At 42.6% G+C, this 25,584-nt stretch overlaps 1 protein-coding gene across 2 annotated transcripts in view; it reads left to right on the forward strand.

The window, feature by feature from the left end:
• The first annotated feature begins 4,979 nt into the window (after positions 1 to 4,979).
• LOC132397604 (guanine nucleotide-binding protein G(s) subunit alpha-like) overlaps positions 4,980 to 25,584 on the forward strand; it is a 362,218-nt gene continuing 341,613 nt past the window's right edge. Inside the window, exon 1 of one of the 2 annotated variants that reach the window (XM_059976393.1) lies at positions 4,980 to 5,608. In XM_059976393.1, coding sequence (XP_059832376.1) covers positions 5,218 to 5,608 — 391 coding nt within the window. In that variant the 5' untranslated portion in view covers positions 4,980 to 5,217. The remainder of the gene's footprint in view (positions 5,609 to 25,584) is intronic. The other variant, XM_059976396.1, reaches the window with a different exon arrangement.

The following is a 25,584-nucleotide window of genomic DNA, read 5'->3' on the forward strand; positions in this document are numbered from 1 at the left end:
AATAAAAGAGAAGAAGTATAACATAGCAACGATGAGCGGGAAACCGGAGGACTGGGAAACTTTTAAAGAGCAACAGAAGATAACAAAAAATGCAATACGCTAAGAAAAAATGAGGTACGAAGGTAAACTAGCCAAGAATATAAAGGAGGATAGTAAAAGCTTCTTTAGGTATGTGAACAGCAAAAAAATAGTTAAGACCAAAATTGGGCCATTGAAGACAGAAACGGGTGAATTTATTATGGGGAACAAGGAAATGGCAGACGAGTTGAACAGGTACTTTGGATCTGTCTTCACTAGGGAAGACACAAACAATCTCCCAGATGTAATAGTGGCCAAAGGAACTAGGGTAAAGGATAAACTGAAGAAAGTTTATATTAGGCAAGAAGTAGTGTTGGATAGACTGTTGAGTCTGAAGGCTGATAAGTCCCCGGGACCTGATGATCTGCATCCCAGGGTACTTAAAGAGGTGGCCCTAGAAATTATGGATGCATTGGTAATCATTTTCCAATGTTCTATAGATTCAGGAACAGTTCCTGCTGATTGGAGGGTGGCTAATGTTGTCCCACTTTTCAAGAAAGGAGGGAGAGAGAAAACAAGGAATTATAGACCGGTTAGCCTGATGTCAGTGGTGGGAAAAATGCTGGAGTCAATTATAAAAGAGGAAATTACGACACATTTGGATAGCAGTAGAAGGATCAGTCCGAGTCAGCATGGATTTATGAAGGGAAAATCATGCTTGACTAATCTTCTGGAGTTTTTTGAGGTTGTAACTATGAAAATGGACAAGGGAGAGCCAGTGGATGTAGTGTACCTGGACTTCCAGAAAGCTTTTGATAAAGTCCAACATAGGAGATTAGTGGGCAAAATTAGGGCACATGGTATTGGGGGCAGAGTGCTGACATGGATTGAAAATTGGCTGGCTGACAGGAAACAAAGAGTTCTGATTAACGGGTCCCTTTCGGAATGGCAGGCTGTGACCAGCGGGGTACCGCAAGGTTTGGTGCTGGGACTGCAGCTGTTTACAATATACATTAATGATTTAGATGAAGGGATTAAAAGTAACATTAGCAAATTTGCTGATGACACAAAGCTGGGTGGTAGTGTGAAATGTCAGGAGGATGTTATGAGAATGCAGGGTGACTTGGACAGGTTGGGTGAGTGGGCAAATGTATAGCAGATGCAGCTTAATGTGGATAAATGTGAGGTTATCCACTTTGGTGGCAAGAACAGGAAGGCAAATTACTATCTAAATGGAGTCAAGTTAGGAAAAGGGGAAGTACAACGAGATCTAAGTGTTCTTGTACATCAGTCAATGAAAGCAAGCATGCAGGTACAGCAGGCAGTGAAGAAAGCTAATGGCACGCTGACTTTTATAACGAGAGGATTTGAGTATAGGAGTAAAGAGGTCCTTCTGTAGCTGTACAGGGCCCTGGTGAGACCCCACCTGGAGTATTGTGTGCAGTTTTGGTCTCCAAGTTTGAGGAAGGACATTCTTGCTATTGAGGGAGTGCAGCGTAGGTTCACAAGGTTAATTCCCGGAATGGCAGGACTGTCATATGTTGAAAGATTGGAGCGACTGGGCTTGTATACACTGGAATTTAGAAGGATGAGAGGGGATCTGATTGAAACATGTAAGATTATTAAGGGATTGGACACACTGGAGGCAGGAAGCATGTTCCTGCTGATGGGTGAGTCCAGAACTAGAGGCCACAGTTTAAGAATAAGGGGTAGGCCATTTAGAACAGAGATGAAGAAAAACTTTTTCACCCAGAGAGTGGTGGATATGTGGAAAGCTCTACCCCAGAAGGCAGTGGAGGTCAAGTCTCTGGATGCATTCAAGAGAGAGTTAGATAGAGCTCTTATAGATAGCAGGGTCAAGGGATATAGGGAGAGGGCAGGAACGGGGTACTGATTGTGTATGATCAGCCATGATCACAGTGAATGGCAGTGCTGGCTAGAAGGGCTGAATGGCCTACTCCTGCACCTACTGTCTGTTGTCTATTGTCTATTGATGTGTGAGGAAATTGGAACATCCTGAGAGAAGCACTGTGGTGACAAGGAGATAGGGTGTAAACTCCACACAGTTAGCACCGGAGGTCGGGATTGAACTCGAGTCACTGGAGCTATGAGGCAATAGTTCCACCAGTTGTACCACTGTGCTGCAAGAGAAAATGGAAGGAAGACCCTTAACAACTTGAGCTGCCAGTGTTTCCACCTTACACACAAAGTGCATAGATTTAAAGTAAAGGGTAGGAGGTTGAGAGGAGATCAGAGGAAAAACTTTTTTCCCCATAAAGCATGTTTGGAATCTGGAGCACACTCCCTGACCAAGTGGTGGAGAAAGGTACTCTCACAATATTTAGGAAGAACTTTAAATTCCTCGGTGTTATCTTTTCAGAGGACCTGTCCTTGGCCTAGCTCGGAAGCACAATTACAAAGAAAGCACGGCAACACCTCTACTTCCTTAGGAGTTTGCAAAGATTCAGTATGACATCTAAAACTTTGACAAAATTCTGTAAATGTGTGGTGGAGAGTATATTGACTGATTGCATCACAGCCAGGTATGGAAACACTGAAGTTCAAAGTACATTTATTATCAAAGTATACAGAATACATCTTTATGTAGTGTCCTTGAATGAAAACTCTTACAAAAAGTAGTGGATATGGCCCAGTCCATCGCAGGTAAAGCCCTCCCCACCAGTGAGCATATCTACATGGACCACTGTCACAGGAAAGCAGTATCCATCATCAGGAACCCCCACCACCCAGGCCATGCTTTCTTCTCACTGCTGCTATTAGGAAGAAGGACCCACACCAACAAAGTTTAGGAATAGTTATCAACCCTCAACTATCAGGCTCTCGAACTAGTGGGGATAACTTCACTCAACTTCACTCGCTCCATCATTGAACTGTTCCCACAACCTATGGACTCATTTTCAAAGTCTCTTCATCTCATGTTCCAATATTTATTGCTTAGTTATTTATTATTATTTTTCTTTTGTATTTACACAGTTTATCATTGTTTGCACATTGGTTGTTTGTCAGTCCTTTTGGGTATGGTCTTCCACTGGTTCTATAACATTACTTGGATTTACTGTATATACCCGCAAGGAAATGAATTTCAATGTTGTATATGGTAACATATACAGTATATACTTTGATAATGAATTTACTTTGAACTTTGGACAAGTACCAATGCTGGCAGATGAGATAGGTAAAAGTAGGTACTTAATGGTTGACATAGACATGGTAAGTGCCTGTGCTTGTTTCTGAGTTGTGTGTCCCTAAGCCTCAATGGAACTGGTAAAGTTGAAATCTTCCCATTCCTGAAATGTGCTGCTCTCACCAAAAATCAGTGCCTAACCTGCTGGGCATGTGCAGTATTCCAGATCTTCTGCATCTGTGGTATCTGATATCAGTTCCTGGGCGAGCAAGCCAAAAGCCTTGATTCTGGAGGTTGACTCCCACTATGTAAGCTGGGGGATTTAAACAAGTAATTTCCAAAGGGTGCTAATTGGTCGGTTAATTGGCAACTGTAAATTGTCCCTGGTGTGGGGAGGTGACAGGGAATCAGTGGAAAATTGATGGACATGTGAGAAAGAATACATTACAGTGGAATAATCTGGGAAGGGAGATAGTTGGGAATGCAAGAGAATGAAGATGCTGCAAACTTGAGCAGCAAAGTTCTGGAGAATTCAACAGGTCAGGAAGTATCTGTGGAAGGAAATGGACAGTCACCATTCTAAATCGAGATCTTTAATCTTGACAGAGTGGTTGCCTAGTCTGTGCTTGGCCTCGCTGACAAAGACCAAGGAGCTCAAAGAAGTTGGAAGGGATCCATATGAATGCCCACCTCCCCTGGAAAGGGGCAGAAATCCTGGGAATTGGCAGAAATGCCTACTTCAGGTTACATCAGGTCAATCTTGACCTTTTTCTCCGGTGGAGCAAACCTAGGTGTCCAACTGGCCCTTTCCTGTCCCTAATTATGGCAGAAAAAAGTCAGCATGGAGACAAAGGTGGGGCTTGCCTTTCTTAGTTGAGGAACTGAATTCTAAAGCCAGGAAGTTATGTTACAGCTTTATAAACACTAGTTAGGCCACATCTGCAGTATTGCATTCGATTCTGGTCACCCCCAATTATAAGAACGATGTGGAAGCTTTGGAGAGGGTGCAGAAAAAGTTTCCTAAGATGCAGCCTGGATAAGAGGCATGCATGTGCTATATCGAGACACTGTACAAACGTGGCTTGTCTTCTCTGGAGCAGCAGAGGCTGAGGGATGACTGGCAGAAGTTTCTAAAATTATCAGAGGTATAGACAGGCAGCTAGTAACTTTTTCCCAGGGCCTAAATATCTAATATTAGAGGAGACAGGTTTAAGGAGAGGGGAGAAACTTTAAATGAGATGTGAGGGGCAAGGTTTATTAAACAGAGAACGGTGGTATCTGGAATTTGCTGCCGGGGTCACGGTGGAGGCAAATCTGATAGAGGCATTAAGAAGTTCTTAGATAGGCACATAAATATGCAGAGAACAGAGGGACATGGACCTTGAGTAGGCAGAAGGGATTAGATGTAACCAGCTTAATTTGTTTTGCACATTGTGGGCTGAATGGCCTGTTCTATTTGTCAATAAAAGGTGTTAGCTCCCCATAACAAGCTTCCTTAATTTTCCTTCAGGAACAGGTGTCCTTCCCAATTCCAGACTCAGCGATGTGAACCGGCTTTAAACACCCTTCAGCCATTGAACTCATTGAAGTGAAGTTGGCCTATTAATTTTGCTCATATCTGCCTTTACTTTGCAAGAATAGAGAACAAAATTGCAATAGCGGTGTCTCATATTTAAGCGGAGGTTTAAAGGCGATTCTAGAAGACGAGGAAGTGGTGTAGACCATTGTTAACCTCCGGTGGGAAGGTTGCTTGTAGAGGAAGCTCTAGTGCTTGCTCAGTGAGCTGGCTGTTTGCAGCATTTACGGTAAGGTGGACCACTTGGTGGCTGTGGATCAGCTGATTTGTGCCTCCAACGTCGGCCCAGCTGATTTCACAATGGAAAACTGGCCATTTTAAATAATTTTGTATTATATCTTATTTTTTATTTTTTTCTGTATGTGTAGAAATAGTTAAAAAGGACGTCTCCGGCTGCATTCGTGAGCTTGCAAACGTGAGGATGAGGCGCTGATGGAAGGGGTTGCGGCAGGGAGGGGGTATACCTGCTTCCTGAGACATGGGGATGTGTTACAGCCTGCGACCGCGGCTCTTCAGCGATCCCTCCAGCGGCGGCCCCGACACGGAGCTGCGCCCTGGAGCGGGGGCCGAGCAGCCACACCAGGGGGACACGGCAGCCAGGCTACGGAGCGCCGACGGCCCCGGGCTGCAGCTCCGCCGCAGGGAGACGGACTGGCAGCCGCAGCAGAACGGCGCAGAGGGAGAGCGGGCGCCTCCGCCTCTGCAACTGGGCAGCAAAGGGCCGGACAGGGACAAGCACAAGGGCGACAAGCCCCGGCCGCAGGACGCAGAAGCCGACAGAGAGGCCAAGAAGGTCAGCAAATGCATCGACAAGATGTTAAAGCAACAGAAACGCGAGTACAAGCAGACTCATCGCCTGCTGCTCTTGGGTAAGGTCTCTGTAGCCACCTGTGTGGAAGGAAAGATGTGGGTTGGTTGGAACCCCATCTCTTCACAAAACCGTACACTCCATAAACATCAGTTATAACATTTTGTGTAAAAGCACCTTCAAGCCTTTTTTTTTGCTAAACCGACCGATTTCTAACCACCGTCTAGAATTTAGGTTTCCTTCCATAAGGATCTGCTCGCCGTTTTGGTCACGGCTTTGGAGAGGGTCCAGAGGAGGCTTACCAGGATGCTACCTGGATTAGAGGGTATTAGTTGTGAGGAGATGTTGGTCAAACCGCGACTTTTTTTTTCCGGAGCGTGGGATACTGAGGGGAGACCTGAATGAGGTTTGTAAAATTCAGAGAGGTGTTGATGATTTAGATGATCGGTGTCTTTTTCCCAGTGTAGGAATGTCAAATATTAGAAGGCGTGGCTTTGGGCTGAGGGAAGGATGTTTAAAGATGTATGAGGTAAGGTTCTTTTTAAACAGAGTGTGGTTGATGCTGGGAATGTGCTACCATGTTTCCGGTGGCAGATGCAGATCCCATGGTGGTGTTTGAGATATTTAGACAGGGTCATGAACATGCATGGAATGGAGGGGTGGGGATCCCATGAGGGTAGTTAGGCACAGTTTAATTTGACATCTTGGGCTGAAAGGTCTGTATCCTCCTTTATTGTTTTATGCTCCATGCACTTGTATTTCAGGCAAGGAAAGAGATGGCCTCAAGAGGCAAGGTTAACCTGGCTGGGCCTAGGTTTCTGAGGTTCATGGAGCTAGGGTTGGAGTTGATGAGGTAAACTGATGTGGAATATTGAAGAAGGGGATAATTTCATAATAAGGGATCATCCATTAAAATAGAGGTGAAAGGGAATTTCATCTGGAGGATGGTGATTCTGGAATTCTCTACACTAGAGAATTGTAATATTAGGTGTGAGATTCTCAGCATATGAGGAAGTCAAGGATTTGTGAGGATCGGGGAGGAAGATGGTGCCAAAGCAAAGATCAGATGAGCTGTGTTTTTACTGAATGGTTTAGGGGCTGTATGACCTACTTCTGCTCCTGTTCCATGTTTGTCCCATTGAAGCTTCAGCACACTCCTAAGAATTTGTAATGGATTGCCATTTGAATCTTCAAATGCTGAGGCACTTTTTTTGGAGAATATTTTAGGCACACATCCTGAGAAGTCAAATTGTGTATTTTAGAATTTAGCAAACCCTTGAAGTTTTGTCTTCATTCTGATTCCACTGATCTCTGTACTGATTTTTTTTTGGTTCCTTGTACATTCATTAAATTCTTTCATGCTCCATAGTTTATTGTGACAGACCTAGCCATATTTGAACATTTGTTGCTTCTATAGGCTGTGCTGTTAGTTTGAACACATTGCTGCTCAATGGTAAAGCAGATGCATATTGTAAGCTTCTAATAGCCTGCATTAAAAAATGCTTATGAAATTTGAAGTGAAACAGAGAATTCCATGTTATTCAAAGCTAAAGCAAAATGGGACAGGAGGAGACAAGGGAATTACCTTGGAATTTTATTCTTCCCAGATAGTGACATTGTAGTCTTTCTCCTTCAACAATTAGCCATTTAATTAATTCCAGTGCTGTGGTGTCTCCCATTATTCTAGGTAATGTCTTCCAGCTTTTGATTTATTTTAAATAATTATTTCGTCAAGTGAGGTCTAAACCTGTTCATCCCTTGAGTTGGGTGAACTGTAACACAGGTAATTAGAGAGGGGCCCAAGGAGAATTTCAAAAATATCATAGTCATGATAGTAATATAAAAAATGTAATAGAAGAGGAAGCCATTTAATGCTCTACCAATTGCACAAGCTATTTAATTTAATCAGTGGCAGTGGAAAAGGCTGCATTAGTTTAGAAATGCAGAGTTATTGTTCCATATCTAAACAATAAAGGCTACCTGCAATAATAATCTGATTTTCCTAATTAGAAAACACATTCAAAATTAGAACAAATTAAAACAGTACTCGTTAATATATAACAGCAAACAATCAAGATTTGTCTGATCCACTGTAGTCTATTTTCAGGGCACAGACACATCACTGAGGTAAATGTAGCCAGAAAATTGTTGACACTGTATGACTGGGGAAATTCTTCATGAACCAGGTTTTGTTGTGACAGTATGGTACACTGAGTGTGTGAACCAAGACTCTGAAGGAATGGTGTAGAGGTGTTTCATCAAGTGCGCCATGTCTGGACGAGTAATGGAAGGAGAAACGACCCACTGTCCCAAGTGTACAGAGTGACCTGGATTCCCTATTGCACATGGTGGATAAATGATCAAATGGCTGAAGTCAGATTTGGAGAAGAAAGCAAAGTGTTTTGCATGGTATCAGTGACCTCAATGTGGATTGAAAAAAAGATTTGCGTTTGTATAGCATTTTGCATAACCAGAGCCGAAATCTCGGGTAGAATGCAGTCACTGCAGTGCATCGTAATGTGCCAAAGGAGACTTTGACACCCAGTAGTTTTAGTTTTAGTTACCCTCTTGCTTATGATGAAAACATTGCTGTCAGTAGCAAGTGGGAGGACAACAGGTTGTAGATTGTTAGAGTTAAGGTCTGCAACCTTGTCATCAGTGAATGTTCCCACTGTCCTGGCATTCAGTCCTTTCAGGAAGGATGTTATCGGTTTCCGGCAGCCTTGGTTTAGAGAAAGAACTTCCTGATTTCATTTCTAAATGGCCTGCTTCTGGTTTGGATAGTACACCCTCCTATTTTTGAATGTTAAGGCAAGAATTAATTCTCCATTATCATTTTGTGGAATCTGGATATAGGCTGCATCTCAACTGTTAAACTTGGAGGCAATATTAGTTTTGGCATGATTTAGTCCTTCAGTATCTGATCTGGTCATGGGTGTATCCTCACTCCAAGCCTGTGTATTTCTCCTTGGACATTGTTCATGACATCATTTTGTTTTCCTTATGATAAAGACCAACTTGTTGTTAGATCTTTGATCACTGTCTGCATCTTGGTGCTTATGTCCACTTGGGACAAATCCCTGTCCCAGACCAGAGCTACCTTTTTCTCAATATTGAATCACACATCCTAATGTTATATTAGGATCGCTTCAATCACACATCGCTTGCTTTACTGCTTGTTAAACTGCCTATAGTCTCTGCTGACAGCTACACAACATGCTATAACTCCTAACCTGGCGGTTCCACAAACTTGGATGTAGAGCTCTTCATTCCTTCAGCTGGCCTGGATGAAAAGCAGAGGCTCCAGAAGTTGAGAGTGAGGCGGACCAGAGGATCTGATACAAAATACACAGTTCTGGGAATACTCAGCAGGCCATGTCACTGGTGAAGAAAGAAACCTTTCACACCACTCTTTGCAGTGCTGCCAGCCCTGAGCATTTGCAATATTTTCTTTCACTTGTCCTAGCTCTTATCCTTGGGGGAACACCACTTTCCACACACCTTGCCAAATCAGGTGGCAAAATTTTGTCCTTGCTGTTTGTCTCCAACCTTCCCGAAAGTCTTGACTTGTATCGCATGTTATCTGAATTCAGTCCACATTAATTTTTGTGAATGATCCCTGTTGGAAATTTTATCAAATGTCCTACTTGCAATGTAATCAGTCAGCACTTTTGGTGTGGCCCAAAAGTGGGCTTCGAGGAGCCTGGCCTACTTATCTGGAGTTATCCTTTGAAATCCCACCACAGAGGATGGGGAATTTAAATTCTAGTAACAAAGGCTGGTCTGAAGAAGATGGACTACAAAGCTACAGGATTGTTTTTATTTTTTCATAATCCATTATTGAATTCCTGGGAGAAAGAAATGCAGTGTTCTAGGGCAGTTTAGCCTATGTATGACTCCAGATCCATGGTATTGTAGTTGTCTACTGAAATGAACCAGCACATCACTTTTAAGAGCCTCTTTGATAGGCAAATGAATATACAGCCAATCAAAGCTCAAAGTAAACTTATTATCAAAGTATGTATGTGTCACCATATGCTGCCTTGAGATTCATTTTCCTGCAGGCATTCACAGTTGAACAAAGAAATCCAACAGAATCAATGAAAAACTGCGTGCAGGCTAGGGCTGGCAAACGACCACTGTACAAAAGAAGACAATCTGTGCAAATGCAAAGAAAAAGACATAATAATAAATTTATGCAGAGAACATGATTTGTAGAGTCCTTGAAAGTCCATAGGGTGTGGAATCAGTTCATGAATTGAAGTGAGTAAATGGAGGGATATGGACCATCTGAAGAGGCAAAGGAGGTTGGGTGTGTAATTAATTTGGTATAACGTTGTTGACAGATGAGCTTATTCTGTGCTGTATTAGTTGTTCAGTTCAGAGGTAGTCATGTTAGTAAATTGGTTTATTATTGTCACGTTTGTTTTGCCTGCCATCCATACAGATTATTTCATCACCTCAGTACATTGAGGTAATACACGGGAAAAACATAACAGAATGTAGAGTGTGAGAAAATGCAGTACAGGCAGACGGTAAGCTGCAAGGCTATGGCGCGATGGGCTTTGATCTTAGAATCTATCTTAATGTGCAAGAAGGCCAGTTAATAGTCTTGTAATAGAATAAAAGCTGTCCTTGAGCCTAGCTATATGCACTTTCAGGCTTCTGTACCTTCTGCCTGTTGGGAGAGGTGAGAAGAGCAAAAGTCTGGGTGGGGGAGATCTTTCATTATGCTGGCTGATTTACCAAGGCAGCAAGATGTGTATGTAGAGTCCCTGGAAGGGAGGTATGATTTCATGATGTGCTGAGCTGTGTCCATAAACCCTTCATGGTCTCAAGCAGAGCAGTTGTCATACCAAACCATGTTGCATCAAGATAGGATACATTTTACGTTGCTATGATTTTAAGAATTGTTGAGTGTCCACTGGGTCATAATAAAGTTATTTTACCTCCTGGAAAAAGTTGAGACACTAGTTCACTTTCTAGGTCAAGGTGCCCACATGGTTTGTACAGGACAGGCCATTGGTGATGTTCAAAGAGACAGGGATAGGTTCTAACTGTTGGACCATGCCAGTGATGCCACTAAATGTGCATGTATGAAGAAAATTAGTTTCCCTTCTTTTCTCTAACATGTTGGTAATCTCATCCAAAAAAGCACACTGCAGACAAACTCTACCTCTCCTTCACCAATCCTTTCTGACTGTCCTTCATAAGCAGACATCTGCCTAAGTGTGCTTAATCTCTGACAGACTTCAGATACGATAGGGTCTTTTAAGAGACTTTTAGATAGGTACATGGAGCTTAGTAAAATAGAGGGCAATGTAAGTCTGGTAATTCCTAAGGTAGGGACATGCTTGGCATAACTTTGTGGGCCAAAGGCCCTGTATTGTACTGTAGGTTTTCTATGTTTCTGTTTGCTCAGAACTGGCCTTGAATGTAAAGGTTTCTATGATATTGTGTTGCTTATGATATTTATTGCTGTTTGAGTTTGAGAGATGTAGAATGGGACAGTGACCTGACTTGTTAGTTCTCTGAGGAATGATTTAATAAAGGCATATTTAGCTTCAGAACAATCTATGTAATATGTACATTTAAAATAGAGCAAATAAACTCAGAATAACTCTTGTAGACCACTGGAGATACCGTCAGGAGAGCAGACATAATCTGGGAAATAGAAATAAGAGCAACATGCACATAGTGCTGGAGCAGGTCAGACAGCATTGATGGAGGGGAGTGAATGGTGGATGCTTTGGACCAAGAGCCTTCCTCAAGAATGGGAGGATGAAAAGGGCAAAAACCAGAATAAGAGGTTGGGAGGAGCACAAGCTGGTGGGTGAACCTGCATCCAGGTGAGGAGTGGAAGTAGCAAGGTGATAACTGTACCTGCCTGTGCTCTCCCTTCCTTCTTACCAATCCCTGTTACCTGTCTCACTGTTCATTATGGTTGATCCTGTCTCCAAAACCCTGCCAAATCCAGCCTTGAATATTCTCTGTGCTGGTACCTCCCCATCCCTCTCTTGGTTGGTTACACCCTTCTGAATAAATATTCTACTCCTCAATTCAGTCCTAGAGGGCCAACCACTTAGCCTGAGTTGTGCCCCTTTGTTTCAGGTTGTCCTGCATGGTAAGAACTCTTTCCCCACCTCCCCTGTCAGTCCTTCATTGAGTCAATGTGTCAGGATGTGTTTCTTCTGACCGAGGGTGCTCTGTTGGAATAAGAGAAGGTATGCTTTGGAGTTCAGAAGATTCAGGGGCTATTGTATCAAAATGTATAACATCCCAATGGTACATGACAAGATGGATATTGAAATAATATCACATACAGAAAATCGTAAACAGGGACACATTTAAAACTGAGGCACATGGAAATTCCTTCTCTTAGAAAGGAGTGGAGTTTTAGAATTTGCTGCTCCAGAGATTTGTGCTGGCTAGCTGAGGAGAAGTATTTAAAGTAAAGATGATAAATCTTTGAAAGAGGTTTGTGGTCTCCAGCACAGGGAATGAGCTGAAGCCTGAAGAAAGTCAGCCATGAACCTATCGAATGGCAGCGCAGCGTTGAGGAACCTTGTGATCTACTCTTGCTTCTAGTTCCTTATGTACAGCGTGGTTAAGAATTTTTGAGTAAAGGTTGTAGTACCAAAGTTGAATTGATGGATGGAAGGTCATTTGACACAGGGACTGCTTTCAGACACTGATTCTTCTGTCCTTTCCATTGTGTGGGACTAGTTTAACACACCTTTACTGGCCACTAATTGAAGCTCAAGGCCTATTATACCCTTTCAACACTTATGGTAATAATTTGTGTGATAAATTAGATGCATCTTTAACCTAATTGTTTAAATGGTTAGAGGTGTGTGGGAGGAGAGAGGCCTTATTCACAGTGTATTCAGCTTGCTGTCTGTGACTCACCATTATCTTCCACTCCAGCTTAAAGTTGTTTGTGAATATGTGTGTGTGCTCATAAACGTAAGTGTTACATTTTTAATGCAGAGCTATGAATTCCTAATGTACAGTGAGGAACACTGAGCAATCAAACAGTGGTTTGTGGTGTATGTAATGAGGAGGAGATGGAAAGACTGTTTAATCAATATGACTGTTTGTTTCAATATTAATGTTCTATTTCTGTGCTACTGCTTCACCACCAGTGTCCTTATAAAGGACATTGCCTCAGTTTGAAAACAATAGGCCTGCACACTCCTTGTGACCTTTGCAAATGTTGCATGAAAAGTACTGAGCTAATTTTTTTTGCAGTCTGTTTTAATGCTGGGCTAGTTTTGTAAAGACTGCTGTTATTTTTGACTGAATTAGCAGTGATGCATTGGATTCTGAGCACAGGGTCACAGTGAAACCAAATGGCGTCAACTCAGACTGTTTATATATTGAGTAAAGTAAAATGGGGATTGCTGGAAACACCCTGCGGGTCAGGCAGTGTGTGTGGAGAAAGGAAAACTGGTTGATGACCCTCCATTAGTCCCTGGGAAATAAAAACAATTATAATGAAAAGAAGTGGGGGCAGGTAAGCAAAAAAGAGGAATATTTCAGAGAGGATTAGGCAGGAGAGGAAATAACCAATAAATACATTGGAAAATTGGTTTATTTTGTAATACATTGTGACGTGTATTGTAAAACCATTTTACATGCCATCCATACTGATCATTTCATCATGTCAATGCATTGTGGTAGTACAAAGGAAAGCTAATAGTACAGAATAAAATGTTACGGATACAGAACAAGTGGAATGCAGGTTGACAATAAGGTACTAGGCCTCGATGAGGCAGATGGAAGTCAAGGGTCTGTCTTGACTTGCTAGGGGACCGTTCAGCGCTGTAGAATAGAAGCAGTCCTTGAGCCTGGTGGTGTGAGCTTGCAGGTTTTTGTGCCTTCTGCCTGATGGGAAAGAGGAGAAGAGAGAATGTCCGGGGTGGGTGGGGTCATTGTTTATAAAGGCTGCTTTACTGAGACACAAGCAGAGTAGACGGAGTCCATGGCTGTTACTGTAAGAGGCTTGTGAATGACAATGGTAGTCTAAATGCAAGATGGTTCTCTGAAATTACCAGAAGCAGCAGCAATTGTTTATTGTTGAACAGGTCTCCAAGGGTCATTTGGGCCATCAGAGTCCTTGTGACCATGGTCTGAATTTCCCACGTTTTCCTTGTCAATCATCTCTGAAGCCACAAACTGGGGTGGAAGCAAGTCATCCTCTATTCTGGGGGACTGTCTGAGAGGACAATTTGTCATTTGAGTCAGAGGAATCACTTCCTTTCTTTTCTCATTGCCTTGTAAATTGTTGCCTTTCAGATCCTTCCAAAATGCTACAGTTGAATCAGCCTCTGGGAGTGCCTTCCAGACCTAAAGTACTCACAGAACACAATAAGATCTTCCTCTCACAGTCATTGTTTCCTTCACTATCACCTTCATTCTTTAGCAATTCACACAGAATGGTGGAGGAACCCAACAGGTTAGTTCACATTTATTGCAACAGTTAGGAGAATACCACTCATTAAGAAACAGTCAATTATGAGAAGAACGTACATTGCAAAATTTAAATGAGGTTCAGATAGGTGCATGGATGAAAGGGGTATGGAGTGCGATGTCTCGAATGTGTGTAGATGGGACTAGGCGGAACAACGGGTTGTCACAGGTCAGATGGGACAAAGGGCCTGTTTCTGTGCTGAACAAAGACAGAGGTCATGTAGCATCTTAAATCTATATACGCTTGTATTATACGCAATCTTTGCCTCCTAGTTCTTGAACCCTTAGTTGCTGGAACAGTTAGTCCTTAAATTTGGTGATTTTAAAAGCCTTTTAAATATCCAGATAATGGGTGTGGAGAGGTGTACAAAATTATGAGGAGTATTGATAGGATAAATACATGGAGGCTTTCTCCCTTGACGTTGGGTGATACTAGAATTGGATGTTGTAGGTTTCAAAGGTATATTTAATGTCAGAGAAATGTATACAATATACATCCTGAAATGCTTTTTCTTCACAAGCATCCACGAAAACAGAGGAGTGCCCCCAAAGAATGGATGACAGTTAAATGTTAGAACCCCAAAGTCCCCCCAGCTCCCCCTCCCACACATAAGCAGCAGCAAAGTGACAATCCCCCCTCCCTCACCAGCAAAAAGTCATTGGCACCCCCCCACACACACCCAAAGCATGCAGCAGAACATCAATAAAGACAGGCTTGCAGTACCCCAGAGATTAATCGTTCACCCGGCAATTTGACATACCTCAGGCTCTCTCTGTTCCTAATAAGGAGAAAAAAAAGGTGTCCCTGTTTCACAGCAAGAGGACAGTCAGAGCAAACAACTTGCTGATTTATGATGTTAAAAGTCTGTTGCGTTGCTTCTTCAGAGCTCTGTGCCCAAAGAACTCGGGTCTCTGGGCCCACAGCCAGCAGCCAGCTCGCTGCACTTGATCTTCCGTCTCCCTTGACTCACCAGGCGGCAGCACCGACCTCGAGTCCACGGCCTCCAGAGCCACGAAACCCCGGAACCCCAAAGGTCCGCCAGTTTTCTAGGCCGCATCCTTGGTATCGGGTGAGAGGTGAAATATTTAAGGGAACCTGAAGGGGTATTCTTCACTCAGAGTAGTGGCATGAGTTACTGGGCAATAGCGGCATGGAGCAATTAAAACAGAAAGCATAAATACTGGACTGCAAGTGTTGTATTTGAGTGCATGCTGCATAAGGGGTGAAATGGACAATCTTGAAATTCAGCAACAGATTGGCAAATATAACATTGTGGCTATCTCTGAAACTTGTCTGAAGGATGGCTGCCATTAGGAGCTGAACGTCCAAGAGTATATGGTGTATCAGAAAGATAGGTTAGTAGGCAGAGTGGGTGGTGTGGCTCTGTGTATAAGAAATAGTATAAAATCACTAGAAAGAGATGACATAGGATTGGAAGGTGTAGGGTCTCTGTGTTGATTTAAGAAATGGCGAGGGTAAAAGGACCTTAATGGCAGTTCTATACAGGCCTCCAAACAGCAGCCGGGATGTGGATTACAAATTATAGCAGGAGATAGTGCGTGTCAGAAAGGCAATGTCATAATCTTGGGGATTTTAACATGAAAGTGGATTGGGAAAACCAGGTCCGTAATGGACCTCAAGATAGAGAATTTGTAGAATGTCTAAGGGATGGCATTTCTAAATGGGCTGTGCTGGATAGGGTGTTGTGCAATGATCCAGAGCTGTTAAGAGAGTTTAAGGTTAAGGAACCCTTAGGGATTGAGTTCACATTGGATTTTATTTTTTCCCTCTCAAATTTCAATGTGTTGGTATTTCAGTGGAATAAAGGAAATTACAATTGCATGAGAGGAACTGGCTGAAGTTGACTGGAAAGGGACACTAGCAGGAAAGACAACAGAGCAGCAATGGCTGGAGTTTTTGCAAAGAATCAGGGAAGTGCAAGACAGATGTATTCCAAATAAGAAGATATTTTCAAAGGGAAGAAGGACACTACCGTGGCTAAAAAGTGAAGTCAGGGCCAAAGTAAAAGAAAAAGAGCGAGCATACAAGGAAGTCAGAGCTAGTGGGAAGATAGAGGATTGGGGAGCTTTTAAAAACTTGTGGAAGGAAACTAAGAAGGTCATTAGGAAGGAAAAGATGAATTAGGAAAGGAAGCTGGTCACTAATATCAAAGAAGAGACTAAAAACTTGTTTGGGTAAAAGAGTAAAAGGGTAAAAGAGAGTCGAGGGTAGATATAGAGCCAATATAAAATGACGCTGGAGATACTGTAATGAGAGATGCAGAGATGGCAGAGGAATTGAATGCGTATATTGCATTAGTCTTCACAGTGAAAGATGTCTGCAGTATACCGGACATTCAGGAGTGTCAGGGAAGTGAAGTTTGTGCAGTGAAAATTATGACGGAGAAGGTGCTCAGGAAGCTTAATGGTCTGAGGGTGGATAAATCTCCTGGACCTGATGGAAGGGAGAGAGATTGTGGAGGCATAAACGATGATCTTTCAAGAATTGATAGATTCTGGAATTGTACCGGATGACTGGAATGTTGCAAATGTTACTTCACTATTTAAGAAGGGTGGGAGGCAGCAGAAAGGAAACTATAGACCTGTTAACCTGACATCAGTGGTTGGGAAGTTGTTGGAATCAATTGTTAGGGATGAGATTACGGAATATAGTACCTGGAAGCACATGACAGGATTACCCAAAGCCAGCATGGTTTCCTGAAAGGAAAATCCTGCCTGACAAACCTACTGCAATTCTTTGAGGAAATTACAAGCAGAGTACACAAAGGAGATGCAGTAGATGTGGTGTACTTAGATTTTCAGAAGGCCTTTGACAAGGTGCTGTGCCTGAGGCCAAGATAAGAGCCCATGGAATTACAGGGAAGTTACTAGCATGGGTGGAGCATTGGCTGGTCAGCAGAAAACAGAGAGTGGGAATAAAAGGATCTTATTCTGGCTGGCTGCCGGTTACCAGTGGAGTTCCACAGGGGTCAATGTTGGGACCGCTGGTTTTTACAATGTATGTCAATGATTTGGACTATGGTATTAATAGATTTGTGGCTAAATTTGCCAATGATACAAAGATATGTGAAGGAGTGGGTAGTGTTGAGGAAACAGAGAGCCTGCAGAGAGACTTAGATAGTTTAGGGGAATGGACAAAGAACTGGCAAAATGAAATACAATGTTGGAAAGTGTATGGTCATGCATGTTGGTGAAAGAAATAAATGGGCAGGCTATAATTTAGATGAGGAGAGAATTCAAAATGCAGAGGTGCAAAGGAACTTGGGAGTCCTTGTGTAGGACACCCTAAAGGTTAACCTCCAGGTTGAGTCTGTTGTGAAGGAGGCAAGTGCAATGTTGGCATTCATTTCTAGAGGTATAGAATATAAGAGCAGGGATGTGATGTTGAGGCTCCATAAGGCACTCATGAAACCACATTCGGAGTATTATGTGCAGTTTTGGGCTCCTTATTTTAGAAAAGACGTTGGAGATAGTTCAGAGATGATTCACAAGAATGATTCCAGGAATGAAAGGGTTACCAAAGGGTTACCATATGAGAAACGTCTGACAGCCCTTGGGCTGTATTCCCTGGAGTTCAGAAGAATGAGGGGGGATCTCATAGAAACATTCCGAATGTTAAGAGGCCTGAACTGATTAGATATGGCAAAATTATTTCCCATGGTAGGGGAGTCTAGGACAAGAGGGCACAACTTCAGGATTGAAGGACGTCCCTTTAGAACTGAGATACGGAGAAATTATTTTAGTCAGAGGGTGGTAAATCTGTGGAATTTGTTGCCAGGAGTGGCCGTGGAGGCCAAGTCATTGGGTGTATTTAAGGTAGTGATAGACTGGTTCTTGATTAGCCAGGACATCAGAGTATGGGGTTAAGGTAGGGGAGTGAGGATGACTGCATGAACTGGATCAGCCCATAACGGAATGTCAGAGTAGATTTGATGGGCCAAATGGCCTGTTTCTGTATCTTATGGTCTTGTGGTCTAAATGTGGAATGAGCTGCTAGGGTCTGTAATGGATGCAAATTCAATTGTAACATTTATGGTAAGCTTTTTAAGTACACGGACGGGAGAGGTATGGAGGGCTATGGTCTGGATATGGGTAGATGGAACTCAGCAGGAAAACAGGTTAGCATGGTCTAGATGGGCTGAAGGGCCTTTTTCTGTGCCGTAGTGCTGTTTAACATCAGAACAAATGCCAACACATAATGTGTGTGCATGCAGCCACATTTCAGATCCACTGCACCAGAGATGGGGCAATTTCCACATCACACTGAATTCCCAGCCAGGCATCAAAGAATGACTGCAATAAAAATAACGTTGCACTTCCCAGCCTATTCGTTGTGCTGAGGTAGTACCTGCTAGTGACTGTCAATAAGAATATTTAACTTAGCTTGCTTTGTTGCAAATTTATGAAGAGCCTTTTCCTTGTAAAATGGATGCAAAACATACTTGGGCAGGATAAATTGTTGGTCCTTGTGCTGGTAAATACTCTGGGGTAGGGTTGTTTTAGGGGCTTGTAGTTTGAGTACCATTGCTGTGGACCTCCTCATTCGGGGTGTGTGTGTGTGTTTTGAGCTAATCATCAGTTAGCTATTTGCATCATTGACACGGGGAATCCTGTGAAATGTTGGTAGTTGGGATAATCCTTTCTAGCCAAGGTTTGATTGTAGGTTAATGTGGCTTTCTTATTTTGATGCTCCATGATCCATACGGACCTGTGCACATTGGAATCAGGCCTGTTAGCTTAATTCATCTGTGGCAACTGTACCCATTGGCCCATGTTTGGCACATAGCTCTCTGTGATCTCTATCTGCACTGCTCTTTCTCTGCATCCGTAACACTATATTCTGCATTTTAGTGAGATATATAGAGTTATAGATCCTTGTGCATGTGACAATAATAAATGAATTAACATACATAAACTTCCAAGAATCACAAAATGATTAAGTACTTTAAAGCTGTGCAGCCAGTCGAGGGTATTTGAACTGAGATTTATTTTGAGCTCTGAGGAATTGAGCATTGAGATCAGAAAAGACTTTTGAATGGCCCAGTATTTAGACGCACTTTTAATTTGAAGCCAGTTTCAGACTTGAGTGGCTATATCTATATTATTTTTGTTGCTTAAGATGTTGATGTCCAGTCTATTAGACTGACTGTTAAGGTTAGCAATTTGTACTCTCAAGTTTTTGGTATCTTGGTCACTGATTCTAGATTTCAGCTTTGGGAAAACTGAGGATGTGCATTTGTACAACCGGGAGCCCTGAGAGGTATTACGTGCTTGTCCATTCTTGTATAATTATGACATTTGTTACTATTATTATCTTCCAGTGTTGGCGGGGACTTGCATTTCTAGCTCAGAGAATCAGAGTTCAAGAGAAGTGGCAATGAAATGTCAGTGATAGATTAATAGAAAATTATTGACTTGTATGAAAATATCTGCCTGGTGTGGGCGGACGGCCAGACTCCTCTGAGTTCTGCCTTGGTTGCCTAGCAACTTGAAATGAAAGAGAGTGGTGGTTAAAGTTGTGCTGACAAAGATATCACTGCATTTTTTTTTAAAGTGTCCATTCATTTCCCAGGATTTGGACATCACTGAAAGGTTTGCACTTGTCGCCCTTGATGGTTACCACGGTTAAATGAAGGTTCTTGAGGCAATCCATTTTTTAAAACTAGCGCCACACTGCTGAGTATTGAGTTACAGATTTAAGTCCAACAATCTACTTCCAGATGGGGGTGTTTTGCCCTTTTGAAGGGGTACCTACACAAAGTGGTGTTCCCGTGTTCCACCTGCCCTTGTACTTCCTAGTGGTAGAGGTTTTATGTTTGGGAAGTGCTGTCGGAGTTGTCCGGAATTGGAATTAGTTTGTTATTGTCACGTAGATGCACTGAAAAGCTCGTTCATACAGATCACATCATGACTCATTGCATAGAGATACAAGGAGAACATAGAGAACAAGGTAAAACGATAACAGTTCAGAATAAAGTGCAAGACCATAGAGTGCAGGTAAACAGTAAAATGCAAGATAATAATGAGGTAGATTGTGAGGTCAAGATTCCATCTCATCGTACAAGGAAACCATTTATTACCTTTATAAAAGCAGGGTAGAAGCTGGTAAGTGTTTGCAGGATTTTGAATCTTCTGCCAATAGAAGAGTAGAGAAGAGATCATGTCTGGGGTTTGTGGAGTCTTTGATAATGCTGCTGCTTTACTGAGAGAAGTATAGAAAGAGTCCATAGAGGGGGAGGCTGGTTTCCATGATGTGCTGAGCTGTGTTGACAACTCTGCAGCTTCTTGCAGTCATGGGCAGAGCAGTTACCATACTAAGCTATGATGTATCTGCGTAGGATGCTTTCTATGGTGCATCAGTTAAAATTACTAAGTGTTGACCTTGCCAATAATGGTCATAATTATTGGCCATTTGGTCACCTGGTCTTTGACCTCCAGTTGCCCTTGTAGAACTTGTGTGGTTGTTCCAGTTTGGCTTTTGGTCGATGATGCCATCAGGTGCACTGTATGATTCCAATCACTGGAGTTTCTCCATCTGGATACTCATTGACGTCTGGATCGATTGGTGTCAAGAGCAGTCACCCTCCCCTCCCCCTGAAGTTCAGCTCTGTGATTGATACCATGATTGTGAGGTCTGGAGGTGAATGCTCTTGGCAGAGCTGGACATCAATGAGCGGGTTACATTGTTCAGTAAGTGCCACTTGATAGCACTGTTGGCAAAGCCTTTTGCCACATTCTTACTGAAGAGTGTATCTGTAGACTGATTGGACTGTAGTTAGAAGGATGGAAGTTGTCCTGCTTTTTGTGAATAGGCCATACCTGGGTAATGATCCACGTGGTGAGGGATGTGCCAGTACTTTTAACTGCACTGGCTAAAGGGGTGCAGATCTGTGTCACTACAAGTGAGAATCCATCAGGTCCTGTTTCTCCATCCAGCACTCTTGGACATCTTTTGTCATCTTTTGTAGGGTGAGTGATGTTGTCCAAGGACGTGGTTTGTGTGATGGAGAGGATCTCAGGAGGAGCTGAGATACATCATCCTGTCAACATTTCTGGGTAGATATTCCTTCAGTGCTTTCCTTGCCAATTCCATGCTGGCCTCGCCACTGCAGAGGATGGGGATATCCGTGGAGTGTTTGGCTGATTAGCTGTCAACCATCTTGTCAAAGGTCTGAGGGCCATATGCAGCACAGAAACTGACCCTTTGGCCCAACTCATCTATGCTAATCAAGTTGCCAACCTTAGGGAGTCCTGTTTACCCACATTTGGCCCCTGATCCCTCTAAACTTGGGTTGTTCCCCATTGAGCATTGGAGGCTGAGGGGAGGCCTGATGGAGCTTTTTTTTAAATTATGGGAAGCATGGGTAGAATAGACAGCATCTGTTCCCCTGAGTAGAATATCAAACACCATAAGACATGCTTTTAACGTTAGGGAGGTATGATTAAAGGCCATGCAAGGCAGTTTTTTTTTTAAGCAGAGCATGGTAGGTGCTTGGAATGGGTTCCTTTGGGTAGTGGTGAAGGCAGCAAGTTTGGTGGAGTTTGAGAATTTTAGCTAGACACATGAATATGAAGCAAATAGAGGGTTACACATGAAATACGGGAGGAGGGTATCTAGTATCATGGGCTGAGTGGTCTGTTCTGTGTTGTACTGTTCTAGGTTTAGATCTTTCCCATCCATATACCTGCCCTTTTAAATGTTGTGATTGTACCCACCTCTACTTGGTCCTCATTCCATTTAACCCTTATTGTTTCCCTTGAAACAGTCCATCAATATGCAAGATTAGATTATGTGCCCATTAGGTCAGATTTGATTCATTTATAGCAATGCACAGTCCTAACCTGTGTTGCAGTGCAGCACTGAGGGTGCCCAGCATTGTTGAAGTTGCTGTCCATCAGATCAGATAGTAAATCTCCTGAGGTGGAAGATATCCCACAGTAATAATTATTCCTAGACATTTGTTCATCCTGGCAAAAAAAATCAACGTAAGCTTGCTATCAAGGTATGTATGTATCACCAAATACTGTCCTGAGATTCATTTTCTTGTCAGCATTCACAGTGGAATTTGTGGAAAAACTACACCCAAATAAAGACTGACAATGTACAAAAGAAAATAATCTGTGCAAATACCAATAATAACACTGAGACCTCAAGTTATGGAATCCTTGAATGGAGTCAGTAGGTTGTGTTTAGTTATGTGGTGAGTGAAGTTACACTGGTTTAGGAGCCTAGTGGCTGAAGGATAATGACTGTTCCTGAGGCTCCTGTACGTCCTTCCTGATGGCCTCAGCAAGAAGAGAGTATGTCCTGGATGGTGGGGGGTCCCTGATGGATACTGATACCTTTATGGCAGTGCACTTTGTCGATTGTGCTCAGTGATGGGGAGGGCTTTCCCTGTGATGAACTGACTTTATCTGCTACTTTTTTCCAACCATTTTTTTTTCTGTGCTTGTGCACTGATGTTTCCATACCACCAGACAGGATTCTCTCTGTTGTGCATCTATAGATGTTTGATAAAGTTTTAGATGATGTGCTGAAAGTGTGCAAACATCTAAGAAAGTAAAGGCACTGCCATGCTTCTGTTGAAATGGCATTCACGTGCTGGTTCCAGGACAGATCCTCTGATATGACAATGGCCAGGAATGGACCCTCTCCATCTCAAACCCCCTAATGAGCACTGGCTCATGGATCCCTGATCTCTTCGGTTTAGTAATGCAGCCTAATATGTCACTTGTTAAATAGTTGCCGGCATCACAAGTGAATCTGTAGCTTGAAACTAATGTTTTGGTTCTATGTTATAGCAGTTCTTGTATCAGGAATTCATCAATCACAACTCGCTGCCAACATAAAAATCAGAAATAAAAATTCACTTTCATAAAATCAAAACATAGGAGCAGAATAAGTCCATTCAGCTTATTGTTTGCCCTGCCATTCAAACATGGCAGACTTTTTTCTCAAAAAGAAGAGAAAATCTGCAGATGCAGGAAATCCGAGCAACGCACACAAAATGATGGAGAATCTCAGCAGGCCAGGCAGCATCTATGAAAAAGAGTACAGTGGACATTTTAGGCTGAAACCCTTCGAGACTTTTTTTCTCAATCGCATTCTCCTACCTTCTCACTATATCCCTTAACCTCCTTTCCAATCAAGTCTTTCAATCTCTGCCTTAAAATCCATAGCTCTCTATGGGAATGAATTCACCACCCTCAGGCTGAAGAAAGTCCTCCTCATCTCAGTTTAAAAGACCCTCATTTATTCTGAGGTTGTGCCTTTGGATCCTAAACTATGCTAACAAAAAATGATCCTCTCCACATCCAGTCTAGACAGGCCTTTCAGTATTCTCTAGGTTTCAGTGAGATTTCAGTTAACCCTAATTCCACCCCCCCCCCCCCAAACACGCACACCCTCATCCTCATGAATTTTATCAAGTACAGGATTGGAGAAATTTGTCATTCATCATGCATAGAAAACCTACAGCACGATACAGGCCCTTCAGCCCACAAAGCTGTGCCGAACACTTATTTACTTTAGAAATTACCTAGGGTTACTCATAGTCCTCTATTTTTCTAAGCTCTATGTACCTATCCAAGAATCTCTTAAAAGACCCTATCATATCTGCCTCCACCACCATCGTCAGCAGCCCATTCCACGCACTCACCACTCTGCATAAAAAAACTTACCCCTGACGTTTCTGTACCTACTTCACAGCACCTTAAAGCTATGCCCTCTTGTGTTAGCCATTTCAGACCTGGGGAAAAAGCCTCTGACTATCCACATGATCAATGCCTCTCATCATCTTAATATACCTTGTACATTAAGCTTTTCACTCCTGGGGTCATTCTTGAGCCTCCTGGGCCTTCTCCAGAACCAGCACATCGTTCCATGGATATGAAGTAGTGTTCGAGGACCACTCACAAATCTGGAGGCAGAGGGGAGGAAGCTTTTGAAATTTCTTTATTGTTAAGTGTGGGTCTTGGGGCTCCTGCATCACCTCCCTGAGGGTAATAATGAGAAGAGGGCGTGTCCCAGACAGTGAGCAGCCTCCACGCTGGATGGCACCTGCTGGAGAAACTGCTTTTTGAAGGTGTCCTTGATGGTATGGAGGGTTGTACTGAGTCTACATCTCTTTGTGATCCTCTGCATTGGCATCTTGGTACCAGCCAGTGATGCAGCTGGTCAGACGGGTCTCCACTGTAATGTATAGAAATGCAAAAATCCTCAAACTTAATGATGAAGTGGAGCCTCTGCATGCCTTCTTTGTGATTGCATCAATGTGTGGGTTCAAAGTGGGTCTTCTGAAATGTTTATGAAATGATTGGGCAGTTGGAGAGGCAAGTTTTCACTTCGTAACATTGTTTGTCTGTGTTGGGCTCAGGTCTCTGATATAACTGAAGCCAACTGGTTAGCTTTTCACTCAGTGACCAATATCCATAGCAATTGTTGCTGCTGAAGTAATTTGTATTATTCATCAGCCAAAATCCTCCAGTTGCTGCTAAATTATGCAAAAGCTAAACACTGTGGGCGTTGGAAATCTGAAAGAAAACCCAGAAAATCCTTTAAGTGTTCTGCAGGTCAGTCAGTTAACATTGGTCAAGAGAGTTTGTGATTGAGTCTATCTCCAGTTACTCAAGGAAGCAATTATTGGATAGGCCATTGAATAGTAACTAAACTGTTTCATATAATATGGTTTTCAAAAAGGGTTTCCTCGTTTGGATATTTGTGCTTGTCAAAATCTCTGCTTCTTTTTGTTTTAAGTTCCTCTTCATTTCTGTAGGTTTTGGATGTGATGGAGGGGGGGGGGGCACAGGTGAATGTAAACTGTGTGGTGTTCTGGTGGGGAATTAGTCATACCTATGTTTCTCATATGACTGAGATGGGAGATCTGACCTGGGGAACAGTTTGGAACAAGGAATTATTGCCAACTTGCCAAAAAATAAAATCAGAATTATATAACCCGAGAGAGTAAGAGAACTGAAAACTGCTGGAAATCTCTTCCTGGTATAAAGTTGTGGAGTGGAGAGAGAGAGTGAGAGAGAGATGTATATGGTTTGGCCCATCATATCAGTGCTAGCTCATTGAGAGAAGTATCCACTTCATCCCATTCATCTCTAATGCTGCATTTCATTTCTCTTTTTCAACCATTTCTCCAATTCCCTGTTGAAGAGTAACGTTCAGACCATTTGGGTAACATATAACTATTCTCACCATTTGTTGAAGGCAGACCTCCTCACTTTCCTCTTGCCCAAATGTTTTGGAATTTTAAAGGGTTCTTAAGTCATGTTCTTTCCCCACAACCAGTAGAACCATTTGCTTCTCCTTCCCTTTTTTTTAAAGCAGAATGTCTATTGAACTAGTCCCATTTGCCTGTATTTGGCCCATATGCATCTAAACCTTTCCCAGCCAAACTCTTTGTTAATGCTGTAACCATTCCCAACTTTATCTGCCAGCTTTTTTCCATATCCTCCCCACCCTTTGTGTGGGGAAAAGTTTCCATCTCAGATCCCTTTTAAATCTTTTCCCTCTCCCATTAAACTAATTTTGGA

The sequence above is a fragment of the Hypanus sabinus genome, chromosome 1, assembly GCF_030144855.1.
Source record: "Hypanus sabinus isolate sHypSab1 chromosome 1, sHypSab1.hap1, whole genome shotgun sequence".
NCBI lineage: Eukaryota > Metazoa > Chordata > Chondrichthyes > Myliobatiformes > Dasyatidae > Hypanus > Hypanus sabinus.